The following is a 17,927-nucleotide window of genomic DNA, read 5'->3' as shown; positions in this document are numbered from 1 at the left end:
CGACAAAGGCGAGATTTGCTCGACCTGAAAAATCCCACACTCGCCTCACGGCGATTGGTGCAAAGCTCGGGATGCTGAGTGGCTGGATTCTCTTGTCAATCAAAAACGTCAAAGCTTGGCTCGATAACCGACTTTGTTCGTGACGTCAGCGGCGGGCGGAGCGCGCGGGAGCAGCGAGTCAGCCAATCAGAGGAGGCAAGGCTGAAAAGCCTCAGCGCATTGTCAATCTGAAACCTGCTTGGGACAACAAGGCTAAAGGTGCGGGGAAAAGGCCTTGCAGGACGCCTTAAAACTCTGGGCACATGAATGAGTAGTTGATGCATTTAACAAAAAAATGTCTCAGTTGGGGATCAGAGCCCAGCAGATGGGTATTTTTTGCGAGGTGCTTGATGGTCCTGCATAAGTGGTAGGTTTAAGAGGCATTTCAATGTGCATGAAACAAGACAGGGAGGGCGAGTTCTGGAGTTTGGTGTTAATTAATATGCCTGGCTAATAGTTCAAGGAAAGGGGGAGGGAAGCAGGAAGGATTAATAATCCTGATTTGAAAGAGTGGAGAATGTAGGCAGGGATGTAGGAATGGGTGGAGTTGAGAATTCTGAAATCAATGTCCAGAACAGAGAGCTGCTGAGAATTGGCAAAGATTGTGTGAGGAGTCCAAGTGGTCCTGGAGGACATGGAGCTCAGGGGGCCAGTGAGGAAGGTGTTTTATCATAGAATTATAGAATGGCCTCCTTCTCTGCATGTAAGCGTTTGGCCCATTGTGATCGTGCTGGCTCTGCCAGAGCAGCTCACCAAGTTCCACTCCCCTGCCTTTTCCCTGTAGCCCTGCAAATTTTTCCTCTTTGCATATTTATCCAGATCTCTTGAAAGCCTTGACTGAATCTGCCACCACACTCTCAGGCAGAGCATTCCAGATTCTAACCACTGACTGCGTAAAAATGTTTTTCCTCCTGTCACCTTCTGCCAATCATCTTAAATCAGTGTCCCATCATTCTTGACCCATCCATTAAGGGGAACAGTTTCTCCCTATCTCCACAATCCAGACCACTCCTGACTTTGAACACCTCTGTCAAATTTCCTTTTAATTTTCTCTTCCCTGAGGCAAACTGAAGCTTTTCATTGCTGGACCCTTGTAAATCTTTACCGCACTCCCTCCTATGCCTCCGTGTCCTTCCTAAAGTGTGGTGCACAGATATGAGCGCAAATCTCAGGTTGAAGCCAAACAGGATTTTTTATACAGGTTCATCATAATTTCCTTTCTCTTATACTCTGCCTCTATTTATAACATCCAGGATCCTCTATGCCTTATTAACTGCTCTCTCAACCTGTTCTGCCACTTCAAGCGATTACTGTGCATATACCTCTTTGTTCCTGCATCCCCTTTAGAATTATGTCCTTTAGTTTATACTGCCTCTCCTCATTTTTCTACCCAAAATGAATTACTTCACACTTCTCTGCATTAAATTTCACCTGGCACGTGCCTGCTCATTGCACAGCCTGTCCATGTTCTTCTGAAGTTTATCACTATCATCACAGTTCACAATACTTCCAAGTTTTGTGTCATCTGCAAATTTTGAAACTGCACCGTGCGCGCCCAAACCTACGTGTTTGAACGTAGATCAAGAAAAGCAGTGGTCTTAATCCTGACCCCTGGGGGAATCCCACTGTATACCTTCCTCCAGTCTGAAACAACAGTTCACTAATTTCTGTTTCCTGTCACTCAGCCACCTAAAATACAGTAATGAGCAAAACAGTCTGGAAACTTAATGGGGTGAATTAGGTGATAGCAGATGTAAAGTGAGGTGGATACGGTGATGTTTGGGAGGTACAGTTTTGTGGTCTATGATGAAGCAGACGGGATTGGAAGCTCAGCCTAGAATCAAATGGAACACCACAATTACTGTGTTGTATGGTTGAGCTTGAGTGAAAACCCAAGAAGTGTGAGGGGAGAATTTAATACACTGTTTTACAGTACAGTTTAATTTTGATCAATGAAATGGCAACTGTTGCACCCAACTATAGTGCATTATGCAGGAGATGGTCTGTTGGCATCCTTCCATCTATGAGCGATAAAGAACATGCAGCAAACAATCCAAACAATAGGTGGAGTGTCTTCATTTTGTGAACCTTTGCTGATGGCTGTGAAGGCGAGTCCTTGAGAGGCAGATTTTGCCGCAAGTCAGTTGACATTCTGGGTTGTTTTCAGCACTGGTGCCTGTTTCCAAGCTGCAGCTGTGGTTAGCACACAGCAAGTGTCACCATTTCACCAGCTGTTGACTCTCAGGTGAGACAAATGCACTTAGGGCCTTCATATCTTGCTTGCAAGCATCTTTGAAGCAGCGCTTCAAGCACCTGCCTGGGTCTGGCTACCGCACTATACAGAAAGTTCTTGGATATGCGATTGTCTTCCATCCTGTGGACGTGCCCGAGCCACAGAAGCTGCTTCAATTTGATTAGCGCTAACACGCTTGGGAGAGATTTCTACCTTTGAGAAGGCTGCTACCTTTGTGATTTTGCAAGAGATGGTCTACAGGTTAACAAAACTTGGTAATGCAACTGTATTGTTACCAGAAATGAGCTCCTTTTTAAGGAATGATATAATTTATCAAATTGTTGGTACATGCTATCAGCTGTCATTATTTTAAATGTTTTAATAGCATTTTTAAATTTAAACAAATATCCTGTATATGGAACAAAAGTGGGTAAATGGTGTTGAGGTACAGATCTGCCACATTTGAATGACGAATGGCCAGCTCCTGTTCCTTTGCGTCCATGTTCATAGACATATGCCAGTAAAACAAACAATAAACCAAAAAAAAGAGAGCTAAGGGGTGGGTGATCAAAAATCTGGTCAGGGATTGGTTTTAAATGTGGCAAAGAAAGGTGGGATTGCACAAGAGGCCATTCAGATTAACAGGGAGTTCATGGGCAGGGAAAATTTGTATGGCTAGAGGAGGTTAGCTGTAGGAGAGTAAGGGAAGTCAAAGAGGAATTTTAAATTTGATGTATTTGGGGACAGGGATTCAGTATAGGTCTGCAAGGATTGCAGGTATGGAGCAGAAAAAGGGGTGCAAGTGGTAGATAATTGTGAATTGGTAAGGGTTGAGATAGTTTTGGATTAACTGAAATTTCAGGAGGGTGGAGGATGGGATTCCAGCTCAGAGAGCATTGGAATAATTAAACCTGAGGGTGACAAAAGCAAGGCTGAGAGTTTCAGCAGCAGATTAATTATAACAAACACAGTTGCAAGTGATGTGAGTGAGGTGGAGGCGATGGAAAGGATATGGACTCAGAAATTTGGTCATTGAAGGTACCAAGGTTGTGAACCATCTTGTTAAGCCTGAACACTGATAGAAGCCAGAGGGAAGAATGGACGTGTAGCAAGGTATAACATTTATCACAGAGCCTGAAGAATAATGGTTTTGGTCTTCATTGTTTAGGTAGTATGAGTTACAGCTCATCCTAGACTGGTTGTCGGTTATCTTGGATTTTTTTTAATTCATTCATGGGATATGGGGTTGCTGGCTAAGCCAGCATTTATTGCCCATCCCCAATTGCCCTTGAGAAGGTGGTGGTGTGCTGGCTTCTTCAGCCACTGCAGTCCATGTGGTGTAGATACGCCAAAGTGCTGTTAGGGAAGGAATTCCAGGATTTTAACCCAGCGACAGTGAAGGAATGGTGATATATTTCCAAGTCAGGATGGTGAGTGGCTTGAAGGGGAACTTGTAGGTGGTGGTGGGTGTTGGAGAGAATCACCAAGTAACAATTGATTGGATACCAGGGGATACAGTGCACTCTCAAATATTCAAACTCCTATTATCCACCTTCCAGCTTATTCACCAGAAATTTCTACATATTAATGCCTTGTACAAGGTCTTACAGCATTATCCAGCCTCTCAACAAGCAACAATTTTATCACCTTTTATTGGTGAATAAAAGCTGCTGATTTAAAAATGTTTTATTTGTATTTCATTCTTGGGAAATAAGTGTACAAATACATGAAAATGATGGGCAGGAAAATGTTCACCGGTCTATCCAGCTTGTCCCAGGGAGGTGGTGATGTAGTGGTATTGTCACTAGATTGGTAATCCAGAGACCTAGGGCAATGCTCTGGGGACCCGGGTTCGAATCCCTCACAGCAGATTTTGAATTTGAATTCAGTAAAAAATCTGGAATTAAAAGTCTAATGATGACCATAAATTGTTTTTATTGTCATAAAAACCCATCTGGTTCACTAATGTCCTTTAGTGACTACATGTGACTCCAGACCCACACCAATGTGGTTGACTCTTAAATGCCCTCAAGGACAATGGAATGGGGAATAAATGCTGGCCTAGCCAGTGACGCCCTAAGAACAAATAAAATAAAAATGTACCATGCAGCAGTCCAGGTGGGGGAATGTGTAAAACCAGATAACAGTTCAGATTAATTAGAAAATATCTAGAAGATTTTTTTCTGACCTGTTTAGATGTTCAAAACACATTGGCTCTGATTTATATTACAGGTTTCCTGAATTTTCTTTTCTCTGTGCACAATTAAGATTTGTGAATTTTAATATCCACTAATTTCCACTATTGATAGGGCTGAGAGAGGGTCATCCTGTTAGATGGATGAGGCAGTTTCAATTGCTTATATGATGTCTCAAAAGGGCAGCTGGAATTGGTGTGCGCTTTCCCTTTGATCCTTTCCCATTGATCCTTTCTTGCTGAGGATCAGAGGAAACAAGGATCCCATGGCTCCCAGCAAATTATCTAGAACAAGCTTATGTAGAAAATCTTCCCAACGTATTTTACAGAGGCATTATCAAAAAGTGCACGTGAATTGAAAAAAGTGGTATGATATTTTAAAATTCATTTATGGGATGTGGGTGTCGCTGGCTAGGCCAGCATTTATTGCCCATCCTAAATTCCCCTTGAGAAGGTGGTGGCGCGCTGCCTTCTTGAACTGCTGCAGTCCCTGTGGAGTATGTACACCCACAGTGCTGTTATGGAGGAAGTTCCAGGATGTTGAACCAGCGACAGTGAAGGAACAATGATGTATTTCCCAGTCAGGATGGTGAATGGCTTGGTTGGGAACTTCCAGGTGATGGAGTTTCTGCAGTGCATCTTGTAGATGGTACACACTGCTGCTACTGTTTGTCAGTGGTGGAAGAAGTAAATGTTTGTGGATGGGGTGCCAATCAAGTGGGCTGCTTTGACCTGGGTGGTGTCCAGCTTCTTGATTGTTGTTGAAACTGCACTCATCCAGGCAAGTGGACAGTATTCCATCACACTCCTGAATTGTGCCTTGTAGATGGTGGACAGGCTTTAGGGAGTCAGGAGGTGAGTTACTTGCTGCAGGATTCCTAGCCTCTGACCTGCTCTTGTAGCCACAGCATTTGTATGGCTAGTCCAGTTCAGTTTCTGGTTAATGGTAATCTCCAGGATGTTGATAGTGGGGGATTCGGCAATGGTAATGTCATTGAATGTAAAGGAGCGATTGGTTAGATTTTCTCTTGTTGGAGATGGTCATTGCTTGGCACTTGTGTGGCGTGAATGCTACTTACCACTTGTCAGCCCAAGCCTGGATATTGTCAAGGTCTTGCTGCATTTGGGCATGGACTGCTTCAGTATCTGTCGCAAATGGTGCTGAACATTGTGCAATCATCAACGAACATCCCCACTCCTGATCTTTTGATGGAAGGAGCTGAAGATGGTTAGGCTGATGGCACTACCCTGAGGAACTCCTGCAGTGATGTCCTGGAATTGAGATGATTGACCTCCAACAACCACAACCATTTTCCTTTGTGCTAGGTATGGCTCCAACCAGCAAAGAGTTTTCCCCCGATTCCCATTGCCTCCAGTTTTGCTAGTGCTTCTTGATGATGCCACACTCTGTCAAATGCTGCCTTGATGTCAAGGGCAGTCACACTTAGCTCACCTGAGGAGGAGGGGTTACCAAAAGTATGGTCAAAGTTGAAGGAGGAGAGGAGTTGGAGATATGAAGGTGCTTTGGAAATGAATTCCAGAGTGTGAGACTTATCAAACCAGAGGAAAGGAGTCTTTGGATAGGGCGATTGTTGGGATTGGAGGGCTGCAGCTGATTACAGAGATAGGGATGAGACCGTGGCAGGATTTAAACAGGAGAATGAACATTTTAAAACTTTAAAATTTAAAATCTGAGGACCAGGAGCCAATGTAGGTCAGCTAGGAACAGAAATGATTGAGGGTAGGGTACAGGCAACAGAGTTTTGGATGATCTGGTTTATGAGGTTTGGGAGCAGTGGCATTGCAGAATGTAAATATTGCTGAATCTAAGGTTTCTAGTGATATATTGGACAAGATAAGGGATAGAGATTTGAAAACTTGTCTTGAGGTCAAATAGGAAGCCAAAATTCAGGGTGAGATAATTTCTGGGAAGGGATTGAACTCAGTGGCATTAGTATGTATTCTGTGTAATTCTATATAATGTAATAGTTTGGAGTTGTGGTGGGACCAAAGACCATGGCTTCTCCCTATTTGACTGAAAGAAATTGCAGTTAATCCAAGATTGAATGTTGGACAAGCAATTTGACAACACAGGAAGTAGAGAGGTCTCAAAAGTGATGGAAAGGTAGAGCTGAGTATCATCAGCATTCAGCTCGCATATTTGAAGTTAATGTAATATGTAACAAAAAAGTGGACCAAGGATAAATCCAGATTGGGGTGGCCTTGGAGTTTCATTACAGAAGACATACTTTGGCTATGATCAAATAGGTAACAGTGGAACCAAGTGATACCAGTCTTACTGAGCTGGACAATGGAGGAGAGGCGCTGATCGAGCACACCATTTGCCTACATGTCGCAGTACAGAGAGGTTGTGGAGTATGAGAAGCGAGAAAACATCACAGTCACAGAGAATATGATTAAGATTGTTCAGTGTTGTGGAAGGGAGAGATTCAAACAAGGAGTTACATGAATGACAGCTGTGTATCTGAGAGATAAAAACACTGAAGAACTTTGGAAGGTAAAGAGGTTGGAGATAGGAGGGCTGTTCATAAGGAAAAAGGGATCAAGGGTGGGATTTTGGAGGCGGCTGACAGTTCCTGAGGAGAGCGTAACATTTACAGAGTCAGTTGGCATGGCATTCAGATAGGTAAGTTGGTTTAGTATGAATGGGAGAATGTTTTCGTTGACCAGATAAATTCAAATAAAATATGATGAGGAAGTTTCAGTGTTGGTGCTGGGGCAGGGGGTACGGGGTAATTATTTTGTTGGACAGCATGGGGGCAGCTGAATGACTGTTGTGAGTTTTGATGATAAAGAGGCTCCCAAGCTCCTCGTACTTGAAGGTGACAGTTTTGGGGGTGGGGAAGATGGGCACATGGAGGTAGTTGGGAGAGGAGACTTTTGCTGTCCAGGATGATGACAGTCTGGTATATGGGTAATTTTGACAGGAGAACAAAACATGCTAGTATCTGATGTGATCCAGTCGGATCTGGTGATGGGCAGCTCTGCTAGTGTGACAGATTCACTGAAATCTGTAACTCAACACATTTAAACTGAACCTCTTGTAGACTGGGCTAAGATGTTCGGGTCAGGGCAGAAATTGAGATCAACCACCCTTCATCTTAAGCCTTTCCTGAAATGTACTGAACCTTGGATTGATATAATATCCTTTGCTTTTATTCTAGAGCTCTATTCTGAAGAATCAGTGTGTGCCACATTGAAATCATGAGTCATAAACTCACCAAGGAGGAAATAGAGGAACAGTTTGAGCAATTCTTGAAGGAGGTATTCTTTTTTCCTTTGGTGAAATTCTATTTCCATCAAATATATTTGAGTTTAACATTAATTTACTTGAGGTGATCTCTGGTTTGGTTTTATGGTCCAAAATTTTAATAGTAACAGTAAATTGCATGGAAACTGTTGTTGGGAGCTTTTGTTTTAACAGTTACTAAGCAGTTTGGTAGTATATTTCTTTGTTTTGAATATCTTCACACTCTTTCTCCTGTGGAGACTGGTGTGGAATTCTGGAAGGATTTTGTAGGCTGATTAACACCCTACTTTGAGCTGCGTGAATGCACCGTCCACAAGTCCTGGAGTGTGACTTGAACTCGGGGCCTTCCAGCTCAGAGGCAGGACTGCTACCAACCGAACCGCTTGGACTCCTGGTAGTATATCAGAACATTGCCTAACTTACCTCTGAGACCTGGTTTGGAGCCATGGATGAACTGATTGAAAACCTTCTCTGTGTCCTACACGAAAAAGTCAAAACTATAGTGAGTTTGTAGGCAGTTTCAGCCCAGTTACTTGTGAATTTGAATTTGCAGCCCCAAACTACGCTGAAATTAGTAACATTGTTCACTGGCATAAGAATAACAAGTGACATAAATGGAAATGTCACATAAAACATACCTGCCTGAAATTTGCAGTTTCAATGACGGCAAAACTGTCAGCACTCAGTGTCATTATTGTGTAAAACTGATGGCAACTTGTGGCGTCAGCAAATTTGTTAAACTTTAATGAGATCTTGAAGTTACTGTCAGTGATACCTGTCCCTCCACAGCTGGGCTGTTGTAGACTTTGCATCTGTAATCAATACAATATCAGTGAATTGGTATGAACTTCAACTTTTATGCTGTGTTCCTCCTGTAAAAAAAATTGAGAATGTTAAGCCTTGTTGGATGAAGTGTAAAATAATTTTTAATGGCGTACTAAGTGATAATTACTGCTGAATAACCTCTCTGGCTATGAAAAGCAAATTTTTTTAAGTGTGGAGGCTTATTCCCTCCGTTCCATAATAATAATTTCATGAATTTTAAAATAACATTTTTAAAATCATTATGTTTCAGCGTCCAACAGCAAGTGCAGTGAGCTTTACTCTTTACAGACTGTTGCTTAGACCCAGTGTATATCTCAATCTTTATTTCGTTTTCTGTATCATGATTAAAGAGTGAATTACAATCCATGCTTTATATTTTCTGTTTTGATGTTTGTGACGATACTTCGGCCTGGTTAGCAGCTCGGTTGTTCAGCTGCCCTGGTTAACTGTCACTTTTGCTGGCTGCTACAGATTCCCTGCGGATGGCGTCGGATTGAAACTAATGTCGGCATATTAATATATCAGTACCTGGATTTGTGCCTGAAGTGCTCTAACCTGAATGGCCTCTTTCTGTGCTGTAACTTTTCTATGGTTCCACAAAGGAAAATGATGCTCTGGAGCTTGCTAAAGCTCTGTGGGCAGATTTGTTCAAGCAACCTTTGCCTGAACATTGGCCTGGATTTTGTAGTCAGCAGCAGAGTGCATGGACTTTACCCTTTACAGACTGATGCTTTGCCTGGCTTGGAAATGCTTGATGATACTTTGGGGAGAATTTTTTAGGCCCTAATAAGGGTGGGCACAATGGCAAATGGCACAAATATTTGTGCATTGGCTTGTGTGCCGTTTCCTTGGCTCCGGCCCAACTGCAGAGCGCTTTTTAAAATTTAATATTTAACAAAGTTGGAGGGAGGATGCCCTCTTCCATACTGTCTGTAAAGACATCCTGCGGCTTCCGTGCTAAAAGTCCTCCTATTGGCCCTCCAACTTGGCGAGCCCACTCATGTCCTAATTAGACAGCAAGCCTGCCTCTGGCCATTAATTGGCCCAATTAGGGAAAACCATAGATGAGAGACTGTTCCCCACATACTGTGGGCTTCTCACCCCATTTGAGCCTGATGTCAGGGTCCTGAAGCCCTCAGGAGAAATCGTGCCTTTTAAGGCCAAAGAAGTGTTAAGTTTGCTGGTATATTGGCCCTTAACTAAGTGTAAAATCACTGTTCGTACACTTTTGAAGTGAAAGCAAATAAAATCTCATTTGGCATGGAATTTTTTGAGGAGGTGACCAGGTGTTTAGTTGAGGGTAGTGCAGTTGATGTAGTTTATATGGATTTCAGCAAAGCCTTTGACAAGGTCCCACATGGGAGACTTATAAAGAAGGCAAATGCACATGGGGTACAGGGTAATTTGATAAGGTGGAATCAAATTTGGCTTATTGTAGGAGACAGCGGGTGATGACAGAAGGATGCTTTAGTGACTGGAAACCAGTGTCCATTGGTGTACCACAGCGATCTGTGCTGGGTCCCCTATTATTTGTCATTTATATAAACGACATAGATGACTATGTGGGGGGTAGGATTAGTAAGTTTGCAGATGACACAAAGATTGGCTGGGTGGTTAACAGTGAGGTTGAGTGTCTTGAACTACAGGAAGATATAGACGGGATGGTCAAATGGTCAGAATATCAATGCTAGTATTTTTTTATTAATCAAAGTGCACCAGCTAATACTTGCTGACGCTGCACATTTGCCACGAGCCAGCACATTCCCCACCTTATCAAAAACAAAAACAGAATTACCTGGAAAAACTCGGCAGGTCTGGCAGCATCGGCGGAGAAGAAAAGAGTTGACGTTTCGAGTCCTCGTGATCCTTCCACAGAACTGTGGAAGGGTCATGAGGACTCGAAACGTCAACTCTTTTCTTCTCCGCCGATGCTGCCAGACCTGCCGAGTTTTTCCAGGCAATTCTGTTTTTGTTTTGGGTTTCCAGCATCTGCAGTTTTTTGTTTTTATCCCCACCTTATCAATATCATTTTATAGTTTCCTTAAATTAAGCTGTGTTTCCTATTTTGGTGTCATCTGCATATAGGTTCTCTTGTTTTATCTCGGTTTTCACCACCACTGAGGTAGACGGGGCTAGAATTTATCCTGCAGCATTTTTTGCCTTGCTGCAAATAATTTAATCAGATTTTTGATTCGATTTTGAACAGGTTTCAAGAATCTTTCCCTCAAATTTTGAATTCCTTTCAGAAGTTGTTGTTGGAGGAAATTCCAGAAGCTTCCTTCCAAGATTGGAAGTATTGATATGCCCTCAGTGGTTTTACTTTTCAAGTTGTTATTGCATTTTTATCAAATCTTGGTCAATGTTTGTGTTTCTGTTGAAACTGGATATGTTGAAAAGTTATTGCCTGTACAAGTTGTGGTGTTAGAGTGAAAAGTATCATCTCAGTAAGTTTATAACTGCCTGTATAATGTATAGCATTACTCCACCTTTCTGAGTGTAAAAAATAACAATTTTTCATCCAACTGCCAGCTTCTCTGATTCCCCACTGTTTTTTGTTCTGATAACTTTGTGCACATATTCTAGTCTGTTTCAGATGAATCTGTTGATTTGGGAAATTCGCCAAAATCTAGTGCCTTGAGTTCACTGGGTCAGCATACAAGGAAGGAAAGCAAAAGAGACGCTAAACTATGGTGGATTAATGATGACGACTCTGATGAAGGACGTAAGTAGCTGTTTTGTTTTTGTACAGCCACAAAATGGCTTCTGTTGCATGGATGCTGGCCACAGGAGGGTAGCGTAGCATTGCACTCATAAGTGCTTTACTTTGGCATTTAAAATTCATCAATCTGTATGTGATTCACATTTTATTTTAAAATTTCTATTTCATGGCACATGCTGTAAGTTTTAGGCTCAGGATTCACAGATTATCCAAAATGGAGTCAAAGTCATAGGTGGTTTAATAGCAGTGTTAAGTCATTTATTAAGAAACAACAGTTTAAATATAATGCATAAGCTAAATAGACAGGAAAAACATATAACCCCCGACAGATGAGGACAGCTTATTGGTCTTGGAGCACGAATGGATGGATGAAGCCAGCAGCTGGGAGTGGTAGTCTCTTGACTGTTCTGTTCTCCTCTTTTGTTTTTGTTCTCGAACTAACCGAGGTGCTAGCAAGATCTTCTGCTCTTGCTCCATCTGCCTGACGGGGACTGTGCCCTGCCTCTCCGAGCAGCGATTGATTTACCTTATCTCTAGGGGCTGTTGGTTTACCATATGTCAATCACTTGTTCGAGTCTTTTGGTTATTGGCCATATCGACAGTTACCCAAGGTTCACTTTCCACCTGCCCATTACTTTGGCTGATGCCATCTTTAAGCTTACCTTAGGCTGGGTGCCATTTGTTAACTCCTGCCAGACACGCGTATAGATAAGAGGACACAGAAGGCATCCCAAGACCATTCTCCTTCACTACTATCTTTAATTTGCCTCAGCTGGGGACTTTTGCAGAGAGAGAAGAAAAACAATCTTCTGTCAGGTGGTGCCTCACACTGCCTGCTAGTTCTATAAGAATTCTATAATATTCTGAAAAGTATAATTTCCTAATGCATTTAAACTTCTGTTTTCCTGTTGCTTATCTTTAATTTACTTTTCTTTGCTTTTCTCTTGTATTACTTGCACTTGCTGGCTCATTTTTTATCATCTTCATCCAAGAAACTCCACAGAGGAGGTTTTCCAAACTGAAAAGACAGGCAGCGGTAATTGATGCTGGCATTGAAACAACGAAGAAAGAAATTGGCGAAGAGAGTGTTGGAAATGCACTGTCTCAAAGTCCAGGTTCCCAGGAGTGTATTTGTTTTTCATAATATGAGAGTATACTATAAAGTAATAAGCTCCAAGTTCTCACCACAGTGACTAAACCATACTTGTTCAGAAACATAAAAGCCTTTAATGATACATAGAAATTTAAAGCTTATCACAATAGCAGAAAGATAGATCTTGCATTTATGTGGCACCATTCACAACTTCACATTGTCCCAAAGCTCTTCGCAGCCAATGAATTACTAAGGGACAATAAAGTTCATTTAAATAGCATTAATATCTTCTGATGCGTAGAAAGCCAAGTAAGTACACTCAGGCCATCACACTGCTGCTCCACTTCTGGGACCAAGGATCCAACTCTATCCTGCAAGCACCCCGGAGTGAAGATTGCGCCATTCGGGTTCCCTTCCACCACAACTGATGCGGTGAGCCAGAAAATTTCCCAACTTCAGCTAACCATCTGGGTACCAAAAATCTGGGCCTCTCTTTTTATATTGGATTTCCAGCATCTATTTTAGTTTTTTTTTCAATTTCAAGATCGTGACTAATCTGATTGCAGCCTGAATTCCAGTTTTCTGTCTATCCACTGTATCTCTGACTCCCTTGTCAGAAGCTATCCAACTCAGCCTTAAAAATATTCGATGACCCTGCCTCCACTCCTCTCTAGAGAGGGGAATTCCACAGACCAGTGACCCTCTGAGAGGAAAAATTTTTCCTCATCTCTGTCTGAAATGGGAGACCACTTATTTTTGAACTTTGTCCCTTAGTTCTAGTATCTCCCATAAGGGGAAGCATTATTTCAGTATCCACCCTGTCAAGTCCCCTAAGGATCTTGTATGTTTCAATAAGATTACCCCTCAATCTTCTAAACTCCAGTGGATACAGGCCCAGTCTGTCCAACCTTTCCCTGTTAGTTAATTCCCCCCCGACCCCATCCCAGGTATCAGTTGAGTGAACCTTCTCTGTACTCCTTCTAACGCAGTTATATCCTTTAGTAAGTAGGAAGACCACAACTGTACACAGTACTCCAGATGTGGTCTCACCAACGTCCTATACAATTGTAGCAAAACGTCCCTACTTTTTTATTCCATTTCTCTTTCAATAAATTACAACATTCCATTTGCCCTCCTTATCACTTGCTGCACCTGAATACTAACATTTTCTAATTCATGTATCAGATGCCTCTGTACTGCAGAGTTTTGCAGTGTTTCTGCACTTAAATAATAAAGTGCTTTTCTATTCTTCCTGCCAAAGTGGATGAGTTCACATTTTTCCACATTATACTCCATCTGTCAATTCTTGGCCCACTCACTTAACCTATCTATACCCCTTTGTATTTAGGTATCAAGGGATTTGGACTAAAAGTGGAACAAACCTCAGTTAGTTCAGTCCTCAACCTAAACTCAAGGGAAAGAAACCAGGTTTATGCAATCAGTCCTCACAAATCATTCCTGTTTTTCCTAGTATCATTCTAATGAATCTGTGTTGTCACCCCCATCAAGGCTAATATTTCTTTCCTTAGCTATTGAAAACTTAATGCAGTATTATAGATGAGGTCTTCAGAGGGCTCTGGACAACAGAAGTATTACTTCCTCACTTTTGTATTCCAAGACCCTTGAGGTAAAGACTAACAACATATTTGTTCTGTTAGCCTTTTTGAATACTTTTGGTACCTGTGCACTGAATTTCAGTGATTTGTGTGCGTGGACACCCAACCCATTTTGGTCCTCCATAGCTTCTAGTCTCCAGAAATTCTGCAGGCATTACCTAAGTAATACAGTAATGTTCATATACTGAACAAAGATGCCCAATTAACACTGAACCTAATGTCTTTACATTTTTTTGGGGGTAAAATGCCAGACATGCTGGGAACCAATAGGAGCTTTCTCAAATCTCAGAGGTTCTCCCAGTCCATTGCAGAGGTTGAAGAAGAGAAACAAGAGGAGAAGACTCAGGTTCAGGAAAGTGAGAGGACGTCTGTATCCATCAGCCGAGACAGTTTGGAAACAAATGGTATGAAATAATTTATGAATTTTGCATAAAGAATTGAAATGGGAGAAAAATAGGGGACAAAGTATTAATTCATTCTGCAGTCCTGGAATATCGCTTAATCCTTTCACCTTTTGATGAAATGTTTTTACTCATTTGCATCATTTAAATAAATAGAAACCTGATACACTTCCATGTTTTTCCCTTGAGTCCTCGTTACCTTAAATGCTGAGAAAAGGTTACTTTCAATTTAATTCACAGAATCTCACAGTGCAGAAGAGGCCCTTCGGCCCATCAAGTCTGCACCAACACGTGGGAAACACCTGACCTACCTACCTAATCCCATTTACCAGCATTTGGCCCATAGCCTTGAATGTTATGATGTGCCAAGTGCTCATTCAGGTACTTTTTAAAGGATGTGAGGCAAACCGCCTCCACCACCCTCCCAGGCAGTGCATTCCAGACCATCGCCACCCTCTGGGTAAAAAAGTTTTTCCTCACATCTGCCCCTAAACCTCCTGCCCCTCACCTTGAACTTGTGACCCTCATGACTGACCCTTCAACTAAGGGGAACAGCTGCTCCCTATCCACCCTGTCCATGCCCCTCATAATCTTGTACACCTCAGTCAGGTCAACCCTCAGTCTTCTGTGCTCCAACGAAAACAACCCAAGTTTATCCAACCTCTCTTCATAACTTAAATGTTTCATCCCAGGCAACATCCTGGTGAATCTCCTCTGCATGCCCTCCAGTGCAATCACATCCTTCCTATAATGTGGCAACCAGAACTGCACACAGTACTCCATGCTGTGGCCTCACCAAGGTTCTATACAACTCCAACATCACCTCATACTTTTGTAATCTATGCCTCAATTGATGAAGGCAAGTGTCCGAAGTGCCTTTTTCACCACCCCACTAACATGCCCATCTGCCTTCAGAGATCTATGGACACACACGCCAAGGTGCCTTTGTTCCTCAGATCATCTTAGTGTCATGCTGTTCATTGAATACTTCCTTGTCAAATTACTCCTTCCAAAGTATATCACCTCACACTTTTCAGGGTTAAATTCATCTGCCACTTATCTGCCCATTTGACCACCCTGTCTATATCTTCCTGTAGTCCAAGACACTCAACCTCACTGTTAATCACCCGGCCAATCTTTGTGTCATCCACAAACTTACTAATCCTGCCCCCCACATAGTCATCTATGTCGTTTATATAAATGACAAATAATAGGGGACCCAGCACAGATCCCTGTGGTACGCACTAAAGCAGCCTTCTGTCATCACCCGCTGTCTCCTACAATAAGCCAATTTTGAATCCACCTTGTCAAATTACCCTGTACCCCATGTGCATTTGCCTTCTTTATAAGTCTCCCATGTGGGACCTTGTCAAAGGCTTTGATGAAATCCCTATAAACTACATCAACTGCACTACCCTCAACTACATACCTGGTCACCTCCTCAAAAAATTCAATCAAATTTGTTAGGCATGACCTCCCTCTGACAAAGCCATGCTGACTATCCCGATCAAACCTTGCCTTTCCGGGAATAGTTATAATTAACTTCTGAATTACTATTTTAAATGCTTAGATTTGGCAGCTTCAAATGGAAACTGTAACTATTCACACATAGAGAACATTGAATTTGCTATGCTTCAAGTAAAACAATTTTAAAATATAAAGTAAACTAAACAGTGTTGTAATATATGAATTGTTCTGATATAGCATGTATTGAAAGGGGGAATAGTTCAATTTGTACAATATATTATGTGACCAAAAAATATATTCCGCTCCAACGTGGATTTGACTGAATAATATGCTGTCATTTTTGTGTTGCTATGAAGCAATTTCAGCCCAGTAGTGATAAAGTGGCAATTAAATGAAGAGTTTGCCCTTTGCAGAACTAATCAGGATTGCATCCTCCTGTCTATGATTTGCAAGTGGAATAAATGTTCGGTATAATCCACATTATAAAGTACTGTTCATAGCTAACGGATGATTTTATTCATTTTTAGACTCTGTCATGGCATCAGGACCTTGGCAAAGTACTCCAGGAGTTGGACTGGATACGCTTGAGGAAGAAGAGGAGAAAGAGAAGTTCTTTGCTAACCTCGAGAAGGGCGCATCCTCTACTATTGACTATTCCAGGCTAAACAAAGAACTTGAGTCAACAGATTCTACACCTCTGACTACTTTGAATCAGTAAGATAGTTCTCTAAGGAGAATTGCAAAAAGTCTTCTAAGATTCGGTATTTGAAGTGTTATCTCAGTCAGAAGTGTCCTTCCTTTTTTTAAAAGGAGGAGAAAACTAGTGTCTAAATTTCTCCCATACACTTATATCATATCTACAAGCATGTTTTCTGTCAGATTTTGCAGATTTTACTGTTTAAAAGTGCTTTCTCTTGTTGCATAGTGTTATCAGTCCAGGCATTGTTTTTCCTGTAAGACTAATATTATGAGATAATCTAGTTAGTCCAATTTTAGAATTTTATTAGCATAATTTGAGAGAAATTCAGAGATCACATCACCTGTTGACAGCACGTTTCAGGCGGTCACAATGCCCCAACTATTATGTCTCGATAATGGTGGGCAGAGTCCAAATTTCTGAAATGGACTGCTGGGGGGAGGCGAGGCTCCATGTTCAGAATTGTAAAATGACTTTTTAACTTCACTTAATACTAACTTCAGTTTTAAGGATTCAGTTGCACTGAAATAAATTTCTTGCAAAAAGTCTATCTGAGCATATTCATTTTAATAAGCATATTAATTTAAATAAGCAGTTGGGAATGTTTTAGATCTGTTTTTTGTGTTGTACCTTGTTATGGTTATCTAATTCTATCCTGTACATGTTAAGATGCAACGGACTAATCCTTGTGCTAATACCAGGGCTCTCTCTCTAAGCTTTAGTTTAAAAAAAAATAAATACTTGTTAATGGAACACAGCAATTTCTCCTCAGAATTAAGAATTAGTGTAAGAAATGTATAGAAAAGTTCACAGAAAATGATATACTGGTTCTCATTCCTCTATGAGGCACTGGTTGAGATTTTGATGATGTGGTAGATGTTTATTTTCATTTCAAGTGACCTATGCAGGAGTGCAGCACCTTACCTTTCGATTTTTATTTCTAGAAATGAAGGAAGGCTACAAGTGCTAGTGGGGGAGGAAGCAAAGGAAGAGGATGATGAGTCCAGACCCAAAAGTGTTACAGGTAATATTGTTAAAACAGGAATTTGCACCACATATGATTGAAATTCCTTTGTAATTACTACAAAAAAATTATTGGTAGCTTGTTAAATTAGTGTGGTTTATTTTTGTTCTTTTTATTTCTAAGAGGAAATAGATATTTAATTGTAGCATTACTGGGCCCTTTTCACTCCAAAAGAGAAAGTTAAGCCAAGATCTGAAAATTTTAAGGGTTTAATTTAGGCAAGTAGGAAAGCATAAATTTAAGATCATCATCGCCCAAAGAGCAACGGGAGAGGTTAGAAGATTTTCTTTTAATGGAGAAAGTTATTAGGACATAAAGCATCATTGGTAATCATGAATTTAAAAGGGA

The 17,927-nt window shown here is 41.4% G+C and overlaps 1 protein-coding gene across 5 annotated transcripts in view; it reads left to right on the top strand.

Moving 5' to 3' along the window:
• Positions 1–215: 215 nt before the first annotated feature.
• The window catches only part of cep162 (centrosomal protein 162), a 137,491-nt gene continuing 119,779 nt past the window's right edge, over positions 216–17,927 (top strand). For 2 of the 5 annotated variants that reach the window (XM_041188618.1, XM_041188616.1), the window contains exons 1-7: positions 216–406; positions 7,652–7,751; positions 11,146–11,284; positions 12,274–12,396; positions 14,242–14,394; positions 16,386–16,572; positions 17,500–17,579. In XM_041188618.1, coding sequence (XP_041044552.1) covers positions 7,692–7,751; positions 11,146–11,284; positions 12,274–12,396; positions 14,242–14,394; positions 16,386–16,572; positions 17,500–17,579 — 742 coding nt within the window. In that variant the 5' untranslated portion in view covers positions 216–406; positions 7,652–7,691. Of the gene's footprint in view, positions 407–2,479; positions 2,548–7,651; positions 7,752–11,145; positions 11,285–12,273; positions 12,397–14,241; positions 14,395–16,385; positions 16,573–17,499; positions 17,580–17,927 lie in introns of those variants that run through there. The other 3 variants (XM_041188617.1, XM_041188619.1, XM_041188621.1) reach the window with 3 other exon arrangements.

Source organism: Carcharodon carcharias, chromosome 5, assembly GCF_017639515.1.
Source record: "Carcharodon carcharias isolate sCarCar2 chromosome 5, sCarCar2.pri, whole genome shotgun sequence".
NCBI lineage: Eukaryota > Metazoa > Chordata > Chondrichthyes > Lamniformes > Lamnidae > Carcharodon > Carcharodon carcharias.
Note: the sequence above shows the minus strand (reverse complement) of the source record. Positions and strands in the feature narration are given on the sequence as shown.